This window comes from Marmota marmota, unplaced genomic scaffold (genome assembly GCF_001458135.2).
Source record: "Marmota marmota marmota unplaced genomic scaffold, marMar, whole genome shotgun sequence".
Classification (NCBI taxonomy): domain Eukaryota; kingdom Metazoa; phylum Chordata; class Mammalia; order Rodentia; family Sciuridae; genus Marmota; species Marmota marmota.
Window position 1 is genome coordinate 29,005,912 of NW_026000229.1, and position 18,122 is coordinate 29,024,033.

At 33.7% G+C, this 18,122-nt stretch overlaps 1 protein-coding gene across 4 annotated transcripts in view; it reads left to right on the forward strand.

Annotated features, from left to right (window-relative positions):
• The window catches only part of Sppl2a (signal peptide peptidase like 2A), a 46,325-nt gene that overhangs the window by 23,148 nt on the left and 5,055 nt on the right, over nt 1-18,122 (forward strand). The window contains exons 7-15 of one of the 4 annotated variants that reach the window (XM_015480667.2): nt 794-890; nt 1,339-1,440; nt 2,582-2,663; nt 3,206-3,280; nt 6,823-6,879; nt 7,072-7,125; nt 7,756-7,858; nt 12,171-12,248; nt 14,025-14,185. In XM_015480667.2, coding sequence (XP_015336153.1) covers nt 794-890; nt 1,339-1,440; nt 2,582-2,663; nt 3,206-3,280; nt 6,823-6,879; nt 7,072-7,125; nt 7,756-7,858; nt 12,171-12,248; nt 14,025-14,185 — 809 coding nt within the window. The remainder of the gene's footprint in view (nt 1-793; nt 891-1,338; nt 1,441-2,581; nt 2,664-3,205; nt 3,281-6,822; nt 6,880-7,071; nt 7,126-7,755; nt 7,859-12,170; nt 12,249-14,024; nt 14,186-18,122) is intronic. The other 3 variants (XM_048793430.1, XM_015480668.2, XM_048793431.1) reach the window with 3 other exon arrangements.

An 18,122-nucleotide genomic window follows, 5' to 3' on the forward strand; every position in this document is an offset into this window, starting at 1 on the left:
TATATATATATATATATATATATATATATATATATATACATAATTTTTTTTTTTTGTACCAGAGATTGAGAGCCACATTCCCACCCCATTTTATTTTTTATTCCTGAAACAGGGTGTCACTAAGTTGCTGAGGCTGGCTTTAAACTCAATCCTCCTGCCTTGGCCTCCCAGGTCACTGGGATTACAGATGTGTGCCATCATGCCCAGAAAATATCTTTAATTTTAAATAATTCTCAAATAAGTATGAATAATATAGTAAAACACTCATCAATCTTAACTACCTGAGTATCATATTGTAGCAAAGAATTTTGTTTAAATCTATTTGGTTTTACCACAGGTCAAGTTATTATAGATGAATTTTCCATAGGAACATGTAGATAACATGGTTTGTGTCTATGGCAAGTGTTCATTTCCATCTCTAAGTTGCATTTAAAAAAATGTTTCTTAGTGGCTTATTAACTCTTCTATTCCTTACATTTAATTAAATATTCATAAATATCTATACCTCACTTCATAGAAACCTTTAACAAACATGTCACTTTAATTATTAAATGATAAAAAATGCAGGGCCACCTTCAGCCCCTTAAGCAGTCCTATCCATGTATAAAGGAATGTAAAAACACATAAAATACCCAATCTTAAAATTCAAGAACTAAATATATTCAGTTTAGTAACTAATTCAGATACTAATATATTCACTGGATTGAAAGTATCATAATTTAGTAAAGAAGCAAAAGAATTAATATTGCTTATATATTTTCTTCTCACATTACCTTCTCTTGTTTTTTTCTAGTTTATGTTATGATAGCAATTTTCTGCATAGCATCAGCAATGAGTCTGTACAACTGTCTTGCTGCATTAATTCATAATATACCATGTGGACAATGCACGTATGTATCTCTCATGCCAAATGTTGTTATATTATTATTTGTAATTTAATATTATACATAGAAAAGTAAGAGTGTTATTTTAAAACCTGTGTAGTCCAATATGTGTTGGATCTATGCTGTTTATGTTTAAATTAAATTAATTAAAGTTATAAATAAAAAAGTTATATTAATTAAATTTTAATGTTATATTTTTTAAAACTTAAGATTTAGTTCCCCAGTCTCATACATTTCAAGGATTCAGTAGCCACATGTGGACAATCACCACCACAGTAGCCACATCACCACAGAAAGTTCTTTTTCACCGACTATTATGTCTCATTTGTTTGAAGGCTTCTGAATTGTTATTTCAGTCATCTCGGGATTGGTTAATATTTGGTAACTTTTTATACCAAGTGAACATTGTACGTCATTGGTAGCATAAACTAAAATATTTTAATCTGTGTTTTAGGATTACTTGTCATGGCAAAAGCATTGAAGTGAGACTTATTTTTCTCTCGGGACTGTGCATAGCAGTAGCTGTTGTTTGGGCTGTGTTTCGAAATGAAGATAGGTATGAATACTCAATGTATTTGATTTTAGATTTAAGGATGGATTATTTTGTAACTTGCCATAATACTTATTCATTATGATTATTATAGAATTTGTTTTCTTTTACATTCATGTGGTGAACCTAGGGGCACTTAACCACTGAGCCACATCCCCAGCCTTTTTTTAATATTTTATTAGAGACAGGGTCTCGCTGATTGCTTGGGGGCCTTGCTAAGTTACTGAGGCTAGCTTTGAACTTGCAATCCTCCTGCCTCAGCCTCCTGAGCCAGTGGGAACAAGCTACTTTTTAATGAGCAGATCTTATGCTAATGATTTGAGTTTATATAGAGAAGGAAATGTGAATTATGATCAAGTACCTCAACTTCAAATATGTACTTAATTGTGATATAGCTACACAATGGGGTATAATATGATTCTAAAGAATGAAGATCTCTGTGAATTGATATACAGTGATTTCAGGATATATTTTTAAGAGAAAAGAGCAAAGTACAAAATAATATGTATGGTTTGGTACCTTTGATGTTAGATAACATGAATAGGATGTACAAGATACCTGTCCCTTTGCAGAAAGAAGAGGGTGTAGAAGGCATCTGTCCTTTGCAGGAAGAAAATCCAGAAAAATATATATATATACTTAGGTTAATTTAATGACGTACTAAGAAAAGTAATGATGACCTAAAAGATTTAATGTTTTAAAATTCAGAAAACAATGTTCATACAAGTTTTAGGTAGCTTCATATGATTACCAATTGATAATTTTATATGTCAATTTCTGATAAAGTTGCATAGCTCTCACTTCCTTTATGTTCAAGCTGTTTGAATGTATACTAACACTAGTGTCCTTGGTAAACAGCTGTCTTTCTAGAAAGAAATGTATGTGTAAGCTCAAAGATTTATATACATTCCCCTGAAGTAGCCTTTCAACTTTTTCTTAGTATAATGGTATTCTTTATTCTGCTAGAACAGTGAATTACTAAATGGAGAGGATAAGCGGGGTTTTTGTTACTGTCATACTAGGTGTTTAATAATCAAGCAGTCAAACCGTAGCCATTGAGTAATATTACTTTAGTGATCTGTTTCTTTGAAAAGTTTCATCTAAACATAGCAGGATAAAACAATAAGGCAATATCTTTTGATTCTAGGTGGGCTTGGATTTTACAGGATATTTTGGGGATTGCTTTCTGTCTGAATTTAATTAAAACACTGAAGTTACCCAACTTCAAGGTAAAGTGTATTACTTTGCTAGTTAAAATATTTTTCCTTTTAAAAAAACAACTTTATTAAGATATTATTTTCAAACAGTAAATACACCCATCTTTAGTATACTGTTTGTTGAAATTTTACAAATGTATAACTTTATAATCACCATCCCAGTAAAGTTATAGAACATTTCTCTTTTCTCTTCAAAAATCTCTATCATGCCCTTTTGAAATTAATCCTAATCCCCAGGAAAAGGCAACCACTGATTTGTTAGCTAAAATATTCATGCATCTAATGTGCCCAGTTCATAAAATCCTTATCAGACTAAATGTCACAGGGAAACATTTCTTTGATTCAGTGATTTTTTTTAAACAAATGGGATAAAGAAGAAAAGGATTCTAATGTGGATTGTAGAACAAAAGTACACATATTAGTAACTAAAATAGACCTTTAAAAACAGCATTCAAAGGTGTTTCATGTGCTTATTTATATTTGCAAAATAATTTGATCTCTTAATGTAGACATGGGAAATTTGATCTTTAAATTTTAATTTCTTTCCTCAACAGTCATGTGTGATACTTCTAGGCCTTCTCCTCTTCTATGATGTATTTTTTGTTTTCATAACACCATTCATCACAAAGGTATGATCATTTTTTAATCCATGAAGAAGCGTGTTAAAACATGAGAATCTTAAATCTGCTTATAGATTATTGACTTTACAGATGTTTTCCGCTGAGTTCCAGTTCTTTTTTAGAGAATTGTCACTGAAATACCCTCTTTTAATAGAGGGTATTTTAATAGAGGGTATTAATTTTCAAACCTTTAATTCTTTATGTTAGATTTTTTAAAAGTCTTCTGATGTAATAATGAGAATGTTTGTATTTTTTCTTTCTTTTGAAAGTAATTTTTCTTACATAAGTTAGTAAATATCTACTGTAGGGAGTATAGTCAATAAGGAGGGAGGGAAGAAGAGAGAAAAAGAGGGAGGGAGAGGAGAATGGATAAAAGAAGGAAGGGAGTGAGGGAAGGAAGGGAGAGAAGGAAGAAGGCAGTGGGGAAGTATGGAAAGAAATGTGTCATTGCTAGTTTAATTTCCCAAGTCCTAGCTCTAAGAAAGAGCAGTGCACTGGAAGTCTGAAAGCCTAGAGTTTAACTCTGTAACTTTGTAACCCTGGGTAAGTGACTTGGTCCTTTCTGCCTCCGTTTCCTAATTCGTTATGTGAGGAAGTCTTGCTAGCTTTCCACCACACCATCTTTTGGTTGCAACTGACAGAACCCAACCTAAGCCTAAAAAGGTCCCAGGTGTGTGTTTAGAAGCCAGGATAGTGTTGACTTCAGGAGAAAATAAACCCATTGCCACAAGCATCCTTTTAGCCTCTGTCCATTTGTCCATTCTCTTAGACTGGCTGCCATGACTGGCAGCTCATAGGTCATATATTCTTAGCTTTGCAACTAGCTCCTCAGTAAAATAAGAAGTATTGGGTATATATAGTTGTCCATTATTTTTCCAGTTTTTTTTACTTCGACCCTTTTCCTGTCTCATGAATATGTTATTATTTATTATTTAGTTTTCCACAATTTCTCTGATTTTATTTTCTACATCATCTCTTCCTCCTTTGTCACTCTTTCATATTTTGAATTTGATGTGTACTTCTTTTCTTCCCCTCAGGTGGTGGTGGTTGGTTATTATTGTTGTTCTCATTCGCAATGCGGGGGATGCAGCCCAGGTTGCACATACTAGGCAAGCACTCTACCATTGAGCTACACTCCCCAGCCCCTGCTGGTTCTTAATCATTTTTTTTTTTTAATATTCTGCCATCTATGAAATCACTATAAAAATCTGCACTTCTAATATTTGCTTTGATGGCATAAGGACAAATATGTGCCCTGTGGGAAGCTAAAATTTCAGCTAGGTTACAAATAATAGTTAACTGTCTTAAATTATCACTTCCCACACTGTTTTACTAGCACATTTCCATGCCTTATTGATGAGCCATTTGATGATTCATTGACTTCATTGAGCAGTAATAATCTAAAAAAAAAAAAAGCCTAGAACTGGTATTAAGGATGATATGTAAAATTGGTGATTTGTTGAAACACTTCTTCAGGTCTTTCTAAAGCTGTCCTGATTTGTGTAAATTTATTTGGTTAAAAATGTTTTTATGGGATGCTTCATCAGAAATATTATAATGAAATTGTAGCATTCTCTCTACAAAGCCTATAAATCAGCAGATAGTCCATAGTTATAGGACCCACAGTATATTACACAGTGGATATTGTTAGAAACTGTAAGTAAACTTTTTAAAAATAATTTTCCAATTTAACTTTAATATCACTTTATGAATGCCAAACATGTCTTCTAGCAAGTGATTTCAGTTCCCTATGTATACAAGGTTTCAGAAATGTGAAGGTGTAGTATAATAATAAAGGTGTCTTTAAGCCTTCTCTCTTATGTGCTTAAGAAAATTTTCATGTTCTTTTTTCATCTCAGTTCCTACTGACTAGGAATGTGATTTCTAGCAATTTGATACAGTGGAAAAAAAAAGCTGAAGTGATCTTTGGAATTCGCTATTGTAGATTTATATTAACTCTTCTCAGTCTGATTTTTTTTAATTAAAGCTATAGACAGGTAGTTCAAAATGGAAATCAGATAATTATTTGCTTATTTTTGTAATATTCACTGTAAATTTGAAGGATTAAATATTCAGTATTCTAAACATGTTCTTGACCCATGTATTACTAGACTTTCTAGTGAGTTGGCAGGACAGCTGGCTGTAGGTGTATAGTCATAAGAGCCTGTCTTTTTGTAAAATTAATTAATTTATTTTAATTAGGTATATATGATAGCAGAATGCATTTTGATTCATTGTACACATTTGCAACACAACTTTTCATTTCTCTGGTTGTACATGATGTAGCATCACACCATATGTGCAATCATACATGTATCTAGGGTAATGATGTTCATCTCATTCCACTACCTCTCCTGTCCCCATGCCTCCTTCCCTCTCCTTTCTCCCCAAGAGCCTGTCTTACTTATTGTTTCTTCATCCACCAGCATATACCCTATAGTATCTCTCATATAGTATTTCCTCATATCTTTGAATGTATGGAGGATGTCCATGATGATCTTCAACTAAATGTCTTAAATAGCAACTAAATAATGAACCAAAGTAAACCTAGCTAGGGATTTTATCTTTCTACTTGGTTCAGGTTATTAGTGAGGTCTTTGAAAACACTCCAGTGATTTCTCATTTGCACCCCACCCACATGGAAAATATTATAGTTAATCAATCACATTTTCCTAAAATTCAACATTTATCTTCCATCTACCAGTTTAGCTGATATATTTATCGTACTGTGAAACAGAAAGTGAGAATTTTATGCATCTAACCTACTCCAAAATGTTTCCCCTCTTCACAATAGACCTGACTATCAGAAGAAAACTTTTAAATGAACTCCTCACACAGAACACATAAAAAGACTTTAGCCAGATACAGGGAGGGAAATTCATCTAAGGTAAATGTTTTGATTGGAACATAGCATGCAGCACTGAAATTGGACAGCATCAGGCTGGAGAAATTCCTCAGGTTCTGTGGGGTTGGGTCTTTTCACATTTGGCTTCATTGTTTTGTTGTTGTGAATAGTCAGAAGGTAAAATATCTATTTATTCAAATAAAGTGGTCTATGTTTGTTACAAAGCTAAAATTAAGAGATCTTAGTATGGCCCTCTTTACTGATATTGCTGAAAATGAGTAAGAACATAGTATATAATATAAATACTATGTATATAATGTAAATACATAGTATATAATATAAATACTAATCTTTTATATAATAAAAGATTAAAATACTTGAAATTTATAACCCATTACAAATGTTAGATATTAATGTCAGTGCAATCCAGAGCTCATGGTAGTTTTGAATAATCTGTGCCTGCCTTTTTTGTTGTTTTTGTTTCTCCAGTTTCTGGTAATTATTGAGTTTAATAAAGTGTAATAGTGTGATTTTTGTTTGTGATTAGTTCAATTTTTGCTGTTTGCACACAGAGACTGTTTTGAAAAAAGCAGTCTATAGCCATTTTCAGTTACTTTACTTTAAGCCATATACCATAATGTGTAAGTCATTCGTAAATAGTGACAAATTGTTCTTTTTAAACTTCTTTAATCTTCCTTCTCTTTAGAATGGTGAGAGTATCATGGTTGAACTTGCAGCTGGACCTTTTGGAAATACTGAAAAGGTAGAAATGGCAACTAAATAGAAATTCCTGTCCAGTGAATGTATGTGTATTCAGTTAACTTTTGCCTTCCTGTGTAATTCATTGGTCATGTAGTGCATGTTAAGGTATTATAAACTTATTTCTCACAAAATGTAGCCCTTTTCTTAGTTATTCTAGATTATTAAATACCTATTGACTTGGGTTTCATCCTAGAATGTTGGAAACTTTGAGGAAGCCACTGCTCAACCCTCAGCTCCCCATGAGAAAGTAAGGACTGAATTTCAGATATGTTCATTGGACTTTAAATCATACCCTCTGAGACAAGACTCTTCTTTGGGGGAAAAAATCCAGATTTGCCCAAAAAAAAAAAATTATTTCAAATTCTGAGTCCTATTCTTGGTAAAAACAAAAAAAAAGTTAGATGTGGGTATAGTGGACTAATATGCTTAATCCTACAAGTATTGGATTTCATTTTCCCAAAACTATAAGTTTATATTTTTCAATTTTTCTTTACATGTAGAGTTTGTTACACATATATGTATGCATACACACACATATATATGCATATATGCATATATCTACTCATACGTGTTTTTTATATATACATATATATATATATATATATATACACACACATATACATATACACACACACATACACATATATGTGCCTGGTTTATGTCCTCTGATTTCATTTTTTTTTTTTTCAATGTCAGTTTGAAAATGTTCTTCATTCTAATGTCTTTCCTTTCTGAAAGAAAGATTGGGAAGAGGTTTATTGGTGGTTTTCCTTCCTGTCTTTCTTCCTTCTTGTTTTCCCTTTCTCCCTCCCTTCCCTCCTTTCCTCCCTTCCTTTCTTTCTTCCTTCCTTCCTTCTTTCTTTTTTTTTTTCAACAGTTACCAGTAGTCATCAAGATACCAAAGCTGATTTATTTCTCAATAATGCATGTGTGCCTTCTGCCTGTTTCATTATTGGGTTTTGGAGACATTATTGTACCAGGTAAGTGATTATAACAATTTTAGTAAAAAATACTGATGGTTAAAAAAAATCATCACATGTACAGTATCGGTTAAAAGTTACCTATTTCATATTAAGTATTTTTGGCTGTTTACTGTAGCTACACTCAGTAACAAGGTAGGAAAAAACATTTTGAGGGATATAAGATAAAGCCCAAATAGTAAAAATCAAGTAAGATCTTCCATGGCTCAAAAGTATCTTAAAGCAAGCATCTAGGATTAGTTTAACCTTCCCCAATAAAGTATATTTTGTGACCCTTTTTAGCAGTTGGATATAACAGTGCCAAACATTCACTTTCTATTACTTTTAGTTTTTAATAATAGTTACGTTTTGGGAAATAGTTTAATTATACTACACAAAGTCATGTTCGAGAGGAGAAACAATAGAACACCATTTTTTATGGCTTTCTAACATAAAAAGAAAGTTTTTAGGGAACTCACTCACCTTATCCTTACAGATATTGGAAATGTGCCTTATTGTCCTTATTGGATTACTTATTGAATTAACTTAATCCCAGACAAGTTATGATACAGTTTAGCTTTCTGTGCCAATAGCTGCTCTTGCAAATATGGTGAATGTCCCTAAAACTTGCTGGACTTATATAAGAACTATGACAAGCAACAGTTCCACTAAGTAATACAGTACAAAAAAGGCAAAAATTCTCTGCCAAGGTACAGCAGTATTAGGACTGGAAGCAGAGTGGCTAAAACTACCAAGATTGTGATGAGGCATGAGTATGTTGAGCCCATCTGTGGGTCTAAGAGAATGCTGGCTATTAAGAGATTGTGAACTGGGAAAGGGCCAGTGATCCAGGTCTAAGATTCATATCTTGTTTATTATGAATAAAATCTTGAGATTATATTCATAAAAATAATATAGCTTAGAAGTAATTAATAGTATTTATCTATCAGTTGGAAGTTCATCCTTTTTTACTATTCTTCCAGTCTTCTTATGCACTAACTACCTGTGAATGAGTGAAAAATACTGGCTTTCTTTTGCAAAAGCCCTTCTGTTTACCTACTAAAACTATGCATATGTGTATGTATGGGTTGTGGGTACAGACAGGAGAGAAAAGCTAGCAATAATACCTTATGAGTTGACATGACGAAGTCCAGTATAGCAGCTTAGTTCAGTGAGTTTTCATTCATATTATCCATAAGGAAGGGAATGCATTCTATTGAGTAACCTTATAGTTTCTTGAATATCTTTAAACTTGATATTTAGATATATCATTTTGACTTAGTGTCATACTAAGTGATATAAGATTTTATGTATAATTTTTGGCATAGAATTGGTAAAAATATTATATAAATATCACATTCTTTCAGTAAATCTCAAACAGAAATATGTCCCCAAGAGCAGAGTTATTGACAGTGATTCAATCTTAATAGCTAAATTCTAATATAAGAGGAGGGTTGTGATTTTTTTTTAACACATAGAGATGTGTAAACAGCAAATGTAGTAAAAAATAACAGAAAACTTGTTTTATTAGTTATGTGACAGACCAAAGCTAATTAATTCAAGCAACCAGTAAAGATAGTCCAGTTAATCTATGGTTTTTAAGTGGTTGAATGTCATTCTGTTGTTTTATGAAGTATTTACTTAATGAATACAGTATGAGATTTCTTCTTTAGAGAGGTTCAATAAATTTCTTATAAGAAATGGGTTCGGAATAAATCATGTCTGCATATTTTCATGTTTACAAATGAAAGCTTGTATTTCATTGTTGAATTTTTCATATTAAAACTCCAAATCATTTTATGGTACCAGGAAGGAGACTTTTTTATTTTTATTTATTTTTTATTTATTTATTTATTTTTATATTTATTTTTTAGTTTTCGGTGGACACAACATCTTTGTTTGTATGTGGTGCTGAGAACTGAACCCGGGCCGCATGCCAGGCGAGCACGCTACCACTTGAGCCACATCCCCAGCCCTATTTTTTTTTGGTGGTTGTGCTGGGCACTGAACCAAGGGCCTTGTACATACTAGACAAGCATTCTACCAACTGAACTATATCTTTAGCCCAAGGAAACCTTTTTGATCCCAGTTAAATTGCCTTCCTTGATGCCTTTTAAGTATATTTTTAAACATACTTACATATATATTATTTAAATTGACAAAATGTGTATGTATTTATTGTGTTTATGTTTTGAAATACATATGCATTATGGAATGGCTTAATCAAGCTAATAAACATATACATTACTTCACATACTGGTTTTTTAAATTACTACTAGTTTTATTTTGTCTACTTTCTTTAATTCATACACCATCACATACTAATTTTTTTGTGATAAGAACACTTAAAGTCTACTTCTAGCAGTTTTCAAGAATATAACACAGGGCTAGTAACTGTCATTACCATGTTGTACAATAAACCTTAGCTTTATTCCTCCAATTTAAGTGAAATTTTTAACCTTTGAGCAATATCTCACCCCAGCCCCTGATAACTCCCATTTTACTCTCTACTTGTATGAATTCAAGATTTTGGTGGGGGGGGGGGATTTTTTGTTTTGGGGAAATTTTAGAGGGGGGATGTGAATACCAGGGATTGAATCTGGGGGCACTTAACCACTGAACCACATCCCTAGCCCTTTTTATTTTTTATTTTGAGACAGAGTTTTGCTAAGTTGTTTAGGGTCTCGCTAGATCTCTGAGTCTGGCTTTGAACTTGTGATCCTTCTGCCTCAGCTTCCTGAGCCACTGGGATTATAGGCATGTGCTACCACACCCAACTAAACTCAACTATTTTAGATTCAACTTGCAAGTGAGATCATGCAGTATCTGTCCTGTGCCTGGCTTATTTTGCCTAACATAACATCTTCCAGTTTGATTTATGTTGTCACAAATGACAGAATTTATTTCTCTTTAAAGGATTTATAATATCTCATTTTTTCTATATAGCACATTTTTTTATCTGTTCATTCATTAATGCACATTTAGATTGATTTTAGATCTTGGGTATTGTAAATAATGCTGCAGTGAATATGGGAGTACACATGTCTCTTCACGTGCTGATTTCACTTTCTTTATTATACACCCAGTAGTGGAATTGCTAAATCATATGATAGTTCTGTTTTCTATTATTTGAGGAACATCAAATAATCATTTTTTATAATGGCTATACTCATTTGTATTCCCTCCAATAGTGTGCAATTCCCTTTTCTCCACATCTTCTCCAACACTTATCTTTTCAGTTTTTTATGTAAGCCATTTTAACAGTTCTGCAGTAATATCTCATTGTGGTTTTGATTTGCATTTCTCTAATGATCTGTGATTTTGGACATTTTTTCATCTACCTGTTGATCATGTATATCTTATTTTGAGAAATGTCTATTTAAATCCTTTGTCCTTTGTTTTGTTTTGTTTTTTGAGACAATCTCTCTATGTTTCTTAGGTTGGCTTCAAACTTCTGGGCTCAAGTGATCATACTGCTTTATACCCTCCCAAGTAGCTGGAACTATAGGCACATGCCACCACATCGGCTTCCTTTGTCCATTTTATTTTTTTTTAAATATTTGTTATTTTTTAGAGTTTATTGGACACAGTACCTTTATTTTATTTATTTATTTTTATGTGGTGCTGAGGATCTAACCCAGGACCTCACACATGTAAAGCCAGCACTCTACTGCTGAGCCACAACCCCAGCCCCTCCTTTGTCCATTTTAAAATTGGGTTATGTTTTCTGATCATTGAGTTTTGGGAGTACCACATGTATTTTGGATCAACCTCTTATCACATGTATGATTTTCAGTATTCCTATTCCATAGGTTATATTTTCACTCTTGATCATTTCTGTGGCTATGCAGAAGCTTTTTCGTTTTATGTAATCTCACTTGTCTATTCAATATACTTTGTAGTGAAACATTTAAAAACTTTTTTCCATAACATGAAAGAACAAGTAATAAAAATCATGTTTTTAAACACTGTTTGATGGTTTAGAGAATCTTTTTTTAACTTTTTTTTTAGTTATAGATGGACACAATATCTTTATTTTTTGTTTTTATGTGGTACAGAGGATTGAACCCAGTGTCTCACGCATGGTAGGCAAGCACTCTACTTCTGAGCCACAACCCCAGCCCCTACGGAATCTTTTTAAAATATAGCATTAAATTTTGGAAATCAGTATATCAAACTTTTCCAGAATTTGAGGTACTTTAATGATCTCGAAATGCAAAAAGGAAGGTGAAATATAGAACAATATATATTGTTCCCCTTAGTTAATAATTGAATTTGTATTACTGGTGTTGTTTTAAAGAAATAATGTGGAATTTTTATTTTTGTTTTTTAGGCCTGTTGGTTGCATACTGTAGAAGATTTGATGTTCAGACTGGTTCTTCTTCTATATACTATATTTCTTCTATAATTGGTAAATTTTGTTTCTTCTTTTTTTATATATATTGAATTGGGATGCCTGAAGAAAAGACAAAGATCTAAAACTAGGAGTCCCAAATTCTAATTATTTGCCATAAATTATTAATATATATTTTTCTATCAAAAGGGGTAATTATACTTTACAATTTATATCACAAGGTTTTGGTGTCTTAAAAAGAAAACTAGATGTATAATGCTTATTAAAATACCTGGCACACAAATAGTCAGTAAATTGATTATTACTAGATTTTTTTAAAAAGGTATGCAAAGTTTGTATTTTAATTTATTACACAATAGTATCTCACCTGGAACAGCAAAGGTAATTGTCACTTAAACCTCTACTTTTATTAATGAGAACAGAGTTAATAAAAGAAAGTAAGCCAAAATATACCCTACTATTTCTTAACATATCAAATGGATATCTTAAAGTTCACACACCAAAGCGCTTTATACTTAAGTAAATGATCTGCACCAGAGCCAGTTAGATGCTGTTCTAGCAAAGTTTTCAAGTCTACAGTGGAATTAAATCCAGTAAACTAAAAATGTATATTAATATAGTGGGCTGGGGCTGTAGCTCAGTGATAGAGCACTTGCCTCACATGTGTGAGGTACTGGGTTCGATCCTCAGCACCACATTAAAAATAAATAAATGAATAATAAAGATTCTACTCTCCCCTCCAAAATACTTTATCATTTATTTTTTTAAAAATATATATTAGTACTAGACAAGGATGTTGCTAAGAATTAGTATCCTGACAACAAGAAAGAACACCTAAGTTAGAGATAAAGAAAAGAATATACAGGAATAAGAAAGCTGGTCTGCAGTGATTAATTATGGTACTCTTTTTTTTTTTTTTTTAAAGAGAGAGAGAGAGAATTCCAATATTTATTCTTTAGTTTTTGGCAGACACAACATCTTTGTTTTGTATGTGGTGCTGAGGATCGAACCCGGGCCGCATGCATGCCAGGCGAGCACTACCGCTTGAGCCACATCCCCAGCCCCTAATTATGGTACTCTTAAAGACATTAATGGGTTAGATTTCCGTACTAATGACCATGACAGGCTAAAGAACACATTGAGACAGATTATAGGAGACTTTATCAATTCTTTTTTTTAAATTATTTTTTAGTTGTAATTGGATACAAAACTTTATTTTATTTATTTTTATGTGGTGCTGAGGATCAAACCCAGGGCCTCGCATGTGCTAGGCAAGCACTCTACCCCCGAGCCCAGCCCCGAGGCTTTATCAATTCTGCCGTAAATCTGAGCAACCTGCACCACTTCCCTGATCCTCCATTTCCTCATTTTTAAAATGAGTAACTAAACTGTCTGCAAAGGTCCTTCCAGCTCTAATAGTCCGAGAACTATGTTCATAAGGAAACCATGAAGCGTTATGAAAATTTCACATAATGTTTGGTGTGTGCTTATTAAAAAAGCCTAGGAAATATGTATTTAGTATTAGGAAGATTTTTTTCAAAGCAACCCTTGCTTCCTATAGGTACAGGTTGAGTTATTTAAAATGTAAACAACTCAACATTCTTAATAACAAGAAACAATTGGTACTTTTTCTTAAGTTATTATATTTTTCCAATTTTAAATTTTTCAAAAGTTCTATAGACTGTCTCTGCTCATTACTATCTAGGAAAACAGTGAAATTATGATAAGAAGTCATTACAAAAGTGTCCTCAAAAATATTTGAAGAACTATAATGGAGGAAATCTACCTTTGGTAGCATGTAGAAATATCTAATGCTTGATATTCTTCTTGCAGCCTATGCTGTTGGTATGATACTTACATTTGTTGTTCTGACACTGATGAAAAGGGGGCAACCTGCTCTTCTCTATTTAGTACCTTGCACACTTATTACTGCCTCAATTGTTGCTTGGAGACGTAAGGAAATGAAAAAATTCTGGAAAGGTAGCAGCTACCAGGTATGTGCTTATACTTAACAATTCACTGAGTTTGGCTGGAAGAATATATATGTCTACCTGCTGCAACATCAGTTCTTACCTCTCATTGCAATCTAATGCCAAAAACCTGGTGGGGGACTCGAGACAAAACTACCATCAAACCGTGGGAGGCATCAAAGAAAACAAGATGGCCAGTGATGAAAATAACAAGAAACATACATAATTCTATAAGATAGTAAATGTTGCTCTCACTAACAGCCCCAAGTTCAAATTCTAAATTGAACAAAGATTTTGTGTCAACCCTAATCAAAATATCCCCATATTGTCTTCCTTGTCTTGTTTTACCTCACAGTTAATCAGTAGTGCCCCTAATGGCAGAAACTTCTTGGTCACAGTTCTTGAGTGTTTTCCTCTCCCTCTCTATTCTCACTCACTCACTGTGAATGCCAATGACATTGTCACATTTCTGTCTGCATCCAGGTCTGTCTCCTGCCCATCAGACCCATTTATTCAACTGATTTCTTTCTTTCTGGTGAGTCTATAAGTACTCTGAAATGTCCAACACTGAATTCACGTCCAGCACTTAACATGTCCAATATTGAATTCATCATCATCTTCCCCAAATCTGTTCTGTCGTCCATTCTTTCAACTCTTCCTATGCCTCTCCTCATACTGAATCTATCACCAGACACCAATAATTTTGCCTCCAAATTTCTCTTGACATTGTTGACTTTACTTTATTGTGGGTTACAAGACTCCCTCAACATTATAGCCATCCTGAACTTTAGTTCCTAGCATGTGCCATACTCTCTCCCCTCCAAGCCTTTGAAGATTTGGTTCCTTCAAGTTGAACACATGACTCAGCCTTAAAGTTTCAACATAAATTTAACATTCTTTAGAAAACCTTCCCCAAATTGCCTGTGGCCCTGTCCTGAATTCACAAGCACTAGATTCCATGGCACCTATTGTTCCCAATAAATTTATCACATTTTATTGTTAGTGACTACTGCATTCCCTACTAGACTTTGATTTTATTCCTTTCTTTCTTTTTCTTTTTGGTACCAGGGATTGAATCCAGGGGTGCTTAACCACTGAGCGACATCCTCGCCCTTTGTATTTTTTTATTTTGAGAGAGTCTCGCTAAGTTGCTGAGGCTGGTTTTTGAATTTATGATCCTCCTACCTTAGCCTCCAGAGCTGCTGGGGTTACAAGCATGTGCCACCATGCCAGGCAAGATTTTGATTTTCAAGGCGCCATGAGAATAGGCTTTTTATAACTTATTCCTATCTCATAGATATGCTCAATAAACATTTATTAAATAAATAAATATAAAACTACTTATAGTATTCTATAGCTAGGCTGGATGCAGTAACACCTATAATTCCAGGGACTCAGGAGGCTGAGGCAGGAAGATTGCAAGATTGAGGCCAGCCTGAGCAACTTAGGGAGACTCTGTCTTAAAGTAAAAAATAGAAAGGGTTGGCGATTGTAGCTGAGTAGTAAAGTGCCCTGGCTTCAATCCCAGACACTGCTAATGATTTTTCTGTCAATACCAATGATTCTTTTTTACCAGGGAAAAGGAAAAAAAAGAGCAGGGTATTCTCATGCACACCAGCAGTTCCAGCCACTCAAGAGGCTGAAGCAGGAAGATCACTTGAGCCCAGTTCAAGGCCAGCTTGGGCAACACAGTGAGATCCTGTCATAAATAAATAAACAAACAAATAAATAAATAAATAAAGGCTAAGAGGTTCTTTGGGGGGATGTGGCATTCAAAGATTAGTAGTAGAATATGTATTGCAGGATATACTTTTATTTTTTCTTTTTAAATCTTTAAAAAATCTGTTCTTGCATAGTATGTGTGAGTTACTGGATTTAATCCTTAGCACACACTCAAAAAAAACTGTGTGGGTGTCATCTTCATGGAAAAATTAAAAGTTATTTTACTAGCTTAGTCAAGAACCTTGTGGCCATAAACATATTCTAAGTAGTTTAATATAAATTGAGACAACAGCACTGTGAGGTAAGCAACACAGGTATTATTTATCCAAATCTCAAAAGAAATTACAAGATTTAACCAGAAGAATTCTAAACCAGTGCTTTTTCCAATTATAATAGCCTGTGTTAACTATCTCTTGTTAAATAACAGTACAAATGACACTATAGACCAACCACCAGATGGACATGAACTTTGAACTGTTTCTTTATTGATAGAATTTCAGCCACTCACTCAGAATTTCTCTCATTTTGTTCATGAGACCACTGATACACAGGCATAAGGATGGATGGAGGAGGGAAGTTTTCTGTGATAGGGCAAAGCAGAGGTAACTGCTCCACTAAGTGCCTTCACTAAGGGTTCAGTGCGATGGTCCTGACCTCAGTAGATAAGAGTTTCTCAACACTTCTTAATTTCAATGCAAACAGACTTTACTGGAATATCAGGAACTTCCATAAAGAAAAAACCTTAAACATAACATTGTGGTGTCAAGATTTTGTTCTAGGAATTTTAAAGAAAGGCCAATCTTGACCCATTTAAACCTGAAATGAGTGCTCTATCAATGTTATTTAGGCATATCTGCATGTTAGAATATTTTTTATGTGAAAAACCTTAGGACTCTTAACTATGAATGGCTCATGTCAGTCTCAAAATTCATTTCTCATTTTAAACGAAGTTTACTTCATAAGGAGTTGGGACAACACATCCAGTATTGTCAGGACAGGGCCACAGGCAATTTGGGGAAAGTTTTCTAAAGAATGTTAAATTTATGTTGAAATTTTAAGGCTGAGTCATGTGTTCAACTTGAAGGAACCAAATCTTCAAAGGCTTGGAGGGGAGAGAGTATGGCACATGCTAGGAACTGAAGTTCAGGATGGCTATAATGTTGAGGGAGGTTAGGGGAGCTACAGGAGGTGACATCTGGAGAAGGAAGCAAGGGTGAGTCTGTAGTCTTGTAACCCACATTAAAGTAAAGTCAACAATGTCAAGAGAAATTTGGAGGCAAAATTATTGGTGTCTGGTGATAGATTCAGTATGAGGAGAGGCATAGGAAGTAGAATTGAAAGAATGGACGGCAGAACAGATTTGGGGAAGAAGATGATGAATTCAGTATTGGACATGTTAAGTGCTGGACGTGAATTCAGTGTTGGACATTTCAGAGTACTTATAGACTCACCAGAAAGAAAGAAAGAAATAACAGTCAGTTGAATAAATGGGTCTGATGGGCAGGAGACAGACCTGGATGCAGACAGAAATGTGGCAATGTCATTGGCATTCACAGAGAGTAAGTGAGAATAGAGAGGGAAAGGAAAACAGGACAGTCAGCCTTTTCTGTGAATTTCTCACATCAGAAGAAGTAATGTTTCTATAGGGTTATCATTAAAATAATGCTGATTTGGAAATATTAACTATTTTTTTCTACAGCCCAAAGCTAGTTATACTATATTTCTTTTGACCCTTTTCTGAGGTGGTTCAAGAACTACAGGACTCAGTTCCATTGGTTCAATTTTACTCTAAGCCTTAGTTCTAATTAATGTAAATAAATATATTTTTCTCTAAAGAGAAAAAATCAAGCAGAGTCATAATTATTTTGATATATGTAGAACAATTCAGAGGAACCATCTTAGGGGATTTTTGTTTCTTTATTTCTAATATTAAATCAGTGAAGTTAGATTTATATAACTTCCGGTGGGCTATTCTACTCTGGGTAGATAGTGAGTTTTCAGTTTGTTGATGTCTAAGAAATAGTTTGTCTCTGTAAAATGTCATTAGTACTTTACTTATTTTTAGAAGTCACAAGCTGTAACTGAAAAGTCAGAGTACAGAGATACTTAGAATGACTCTGCTTGAGGATCAACAACTCCAGTTACCTACTTCAGTGAGTTTTGTTAGACTGTTTCTGGAGATTGGTTCAATTCTAAGTAAGTAGAGCTATCAGAAAGTGCCAGGTTAACTGACACAATT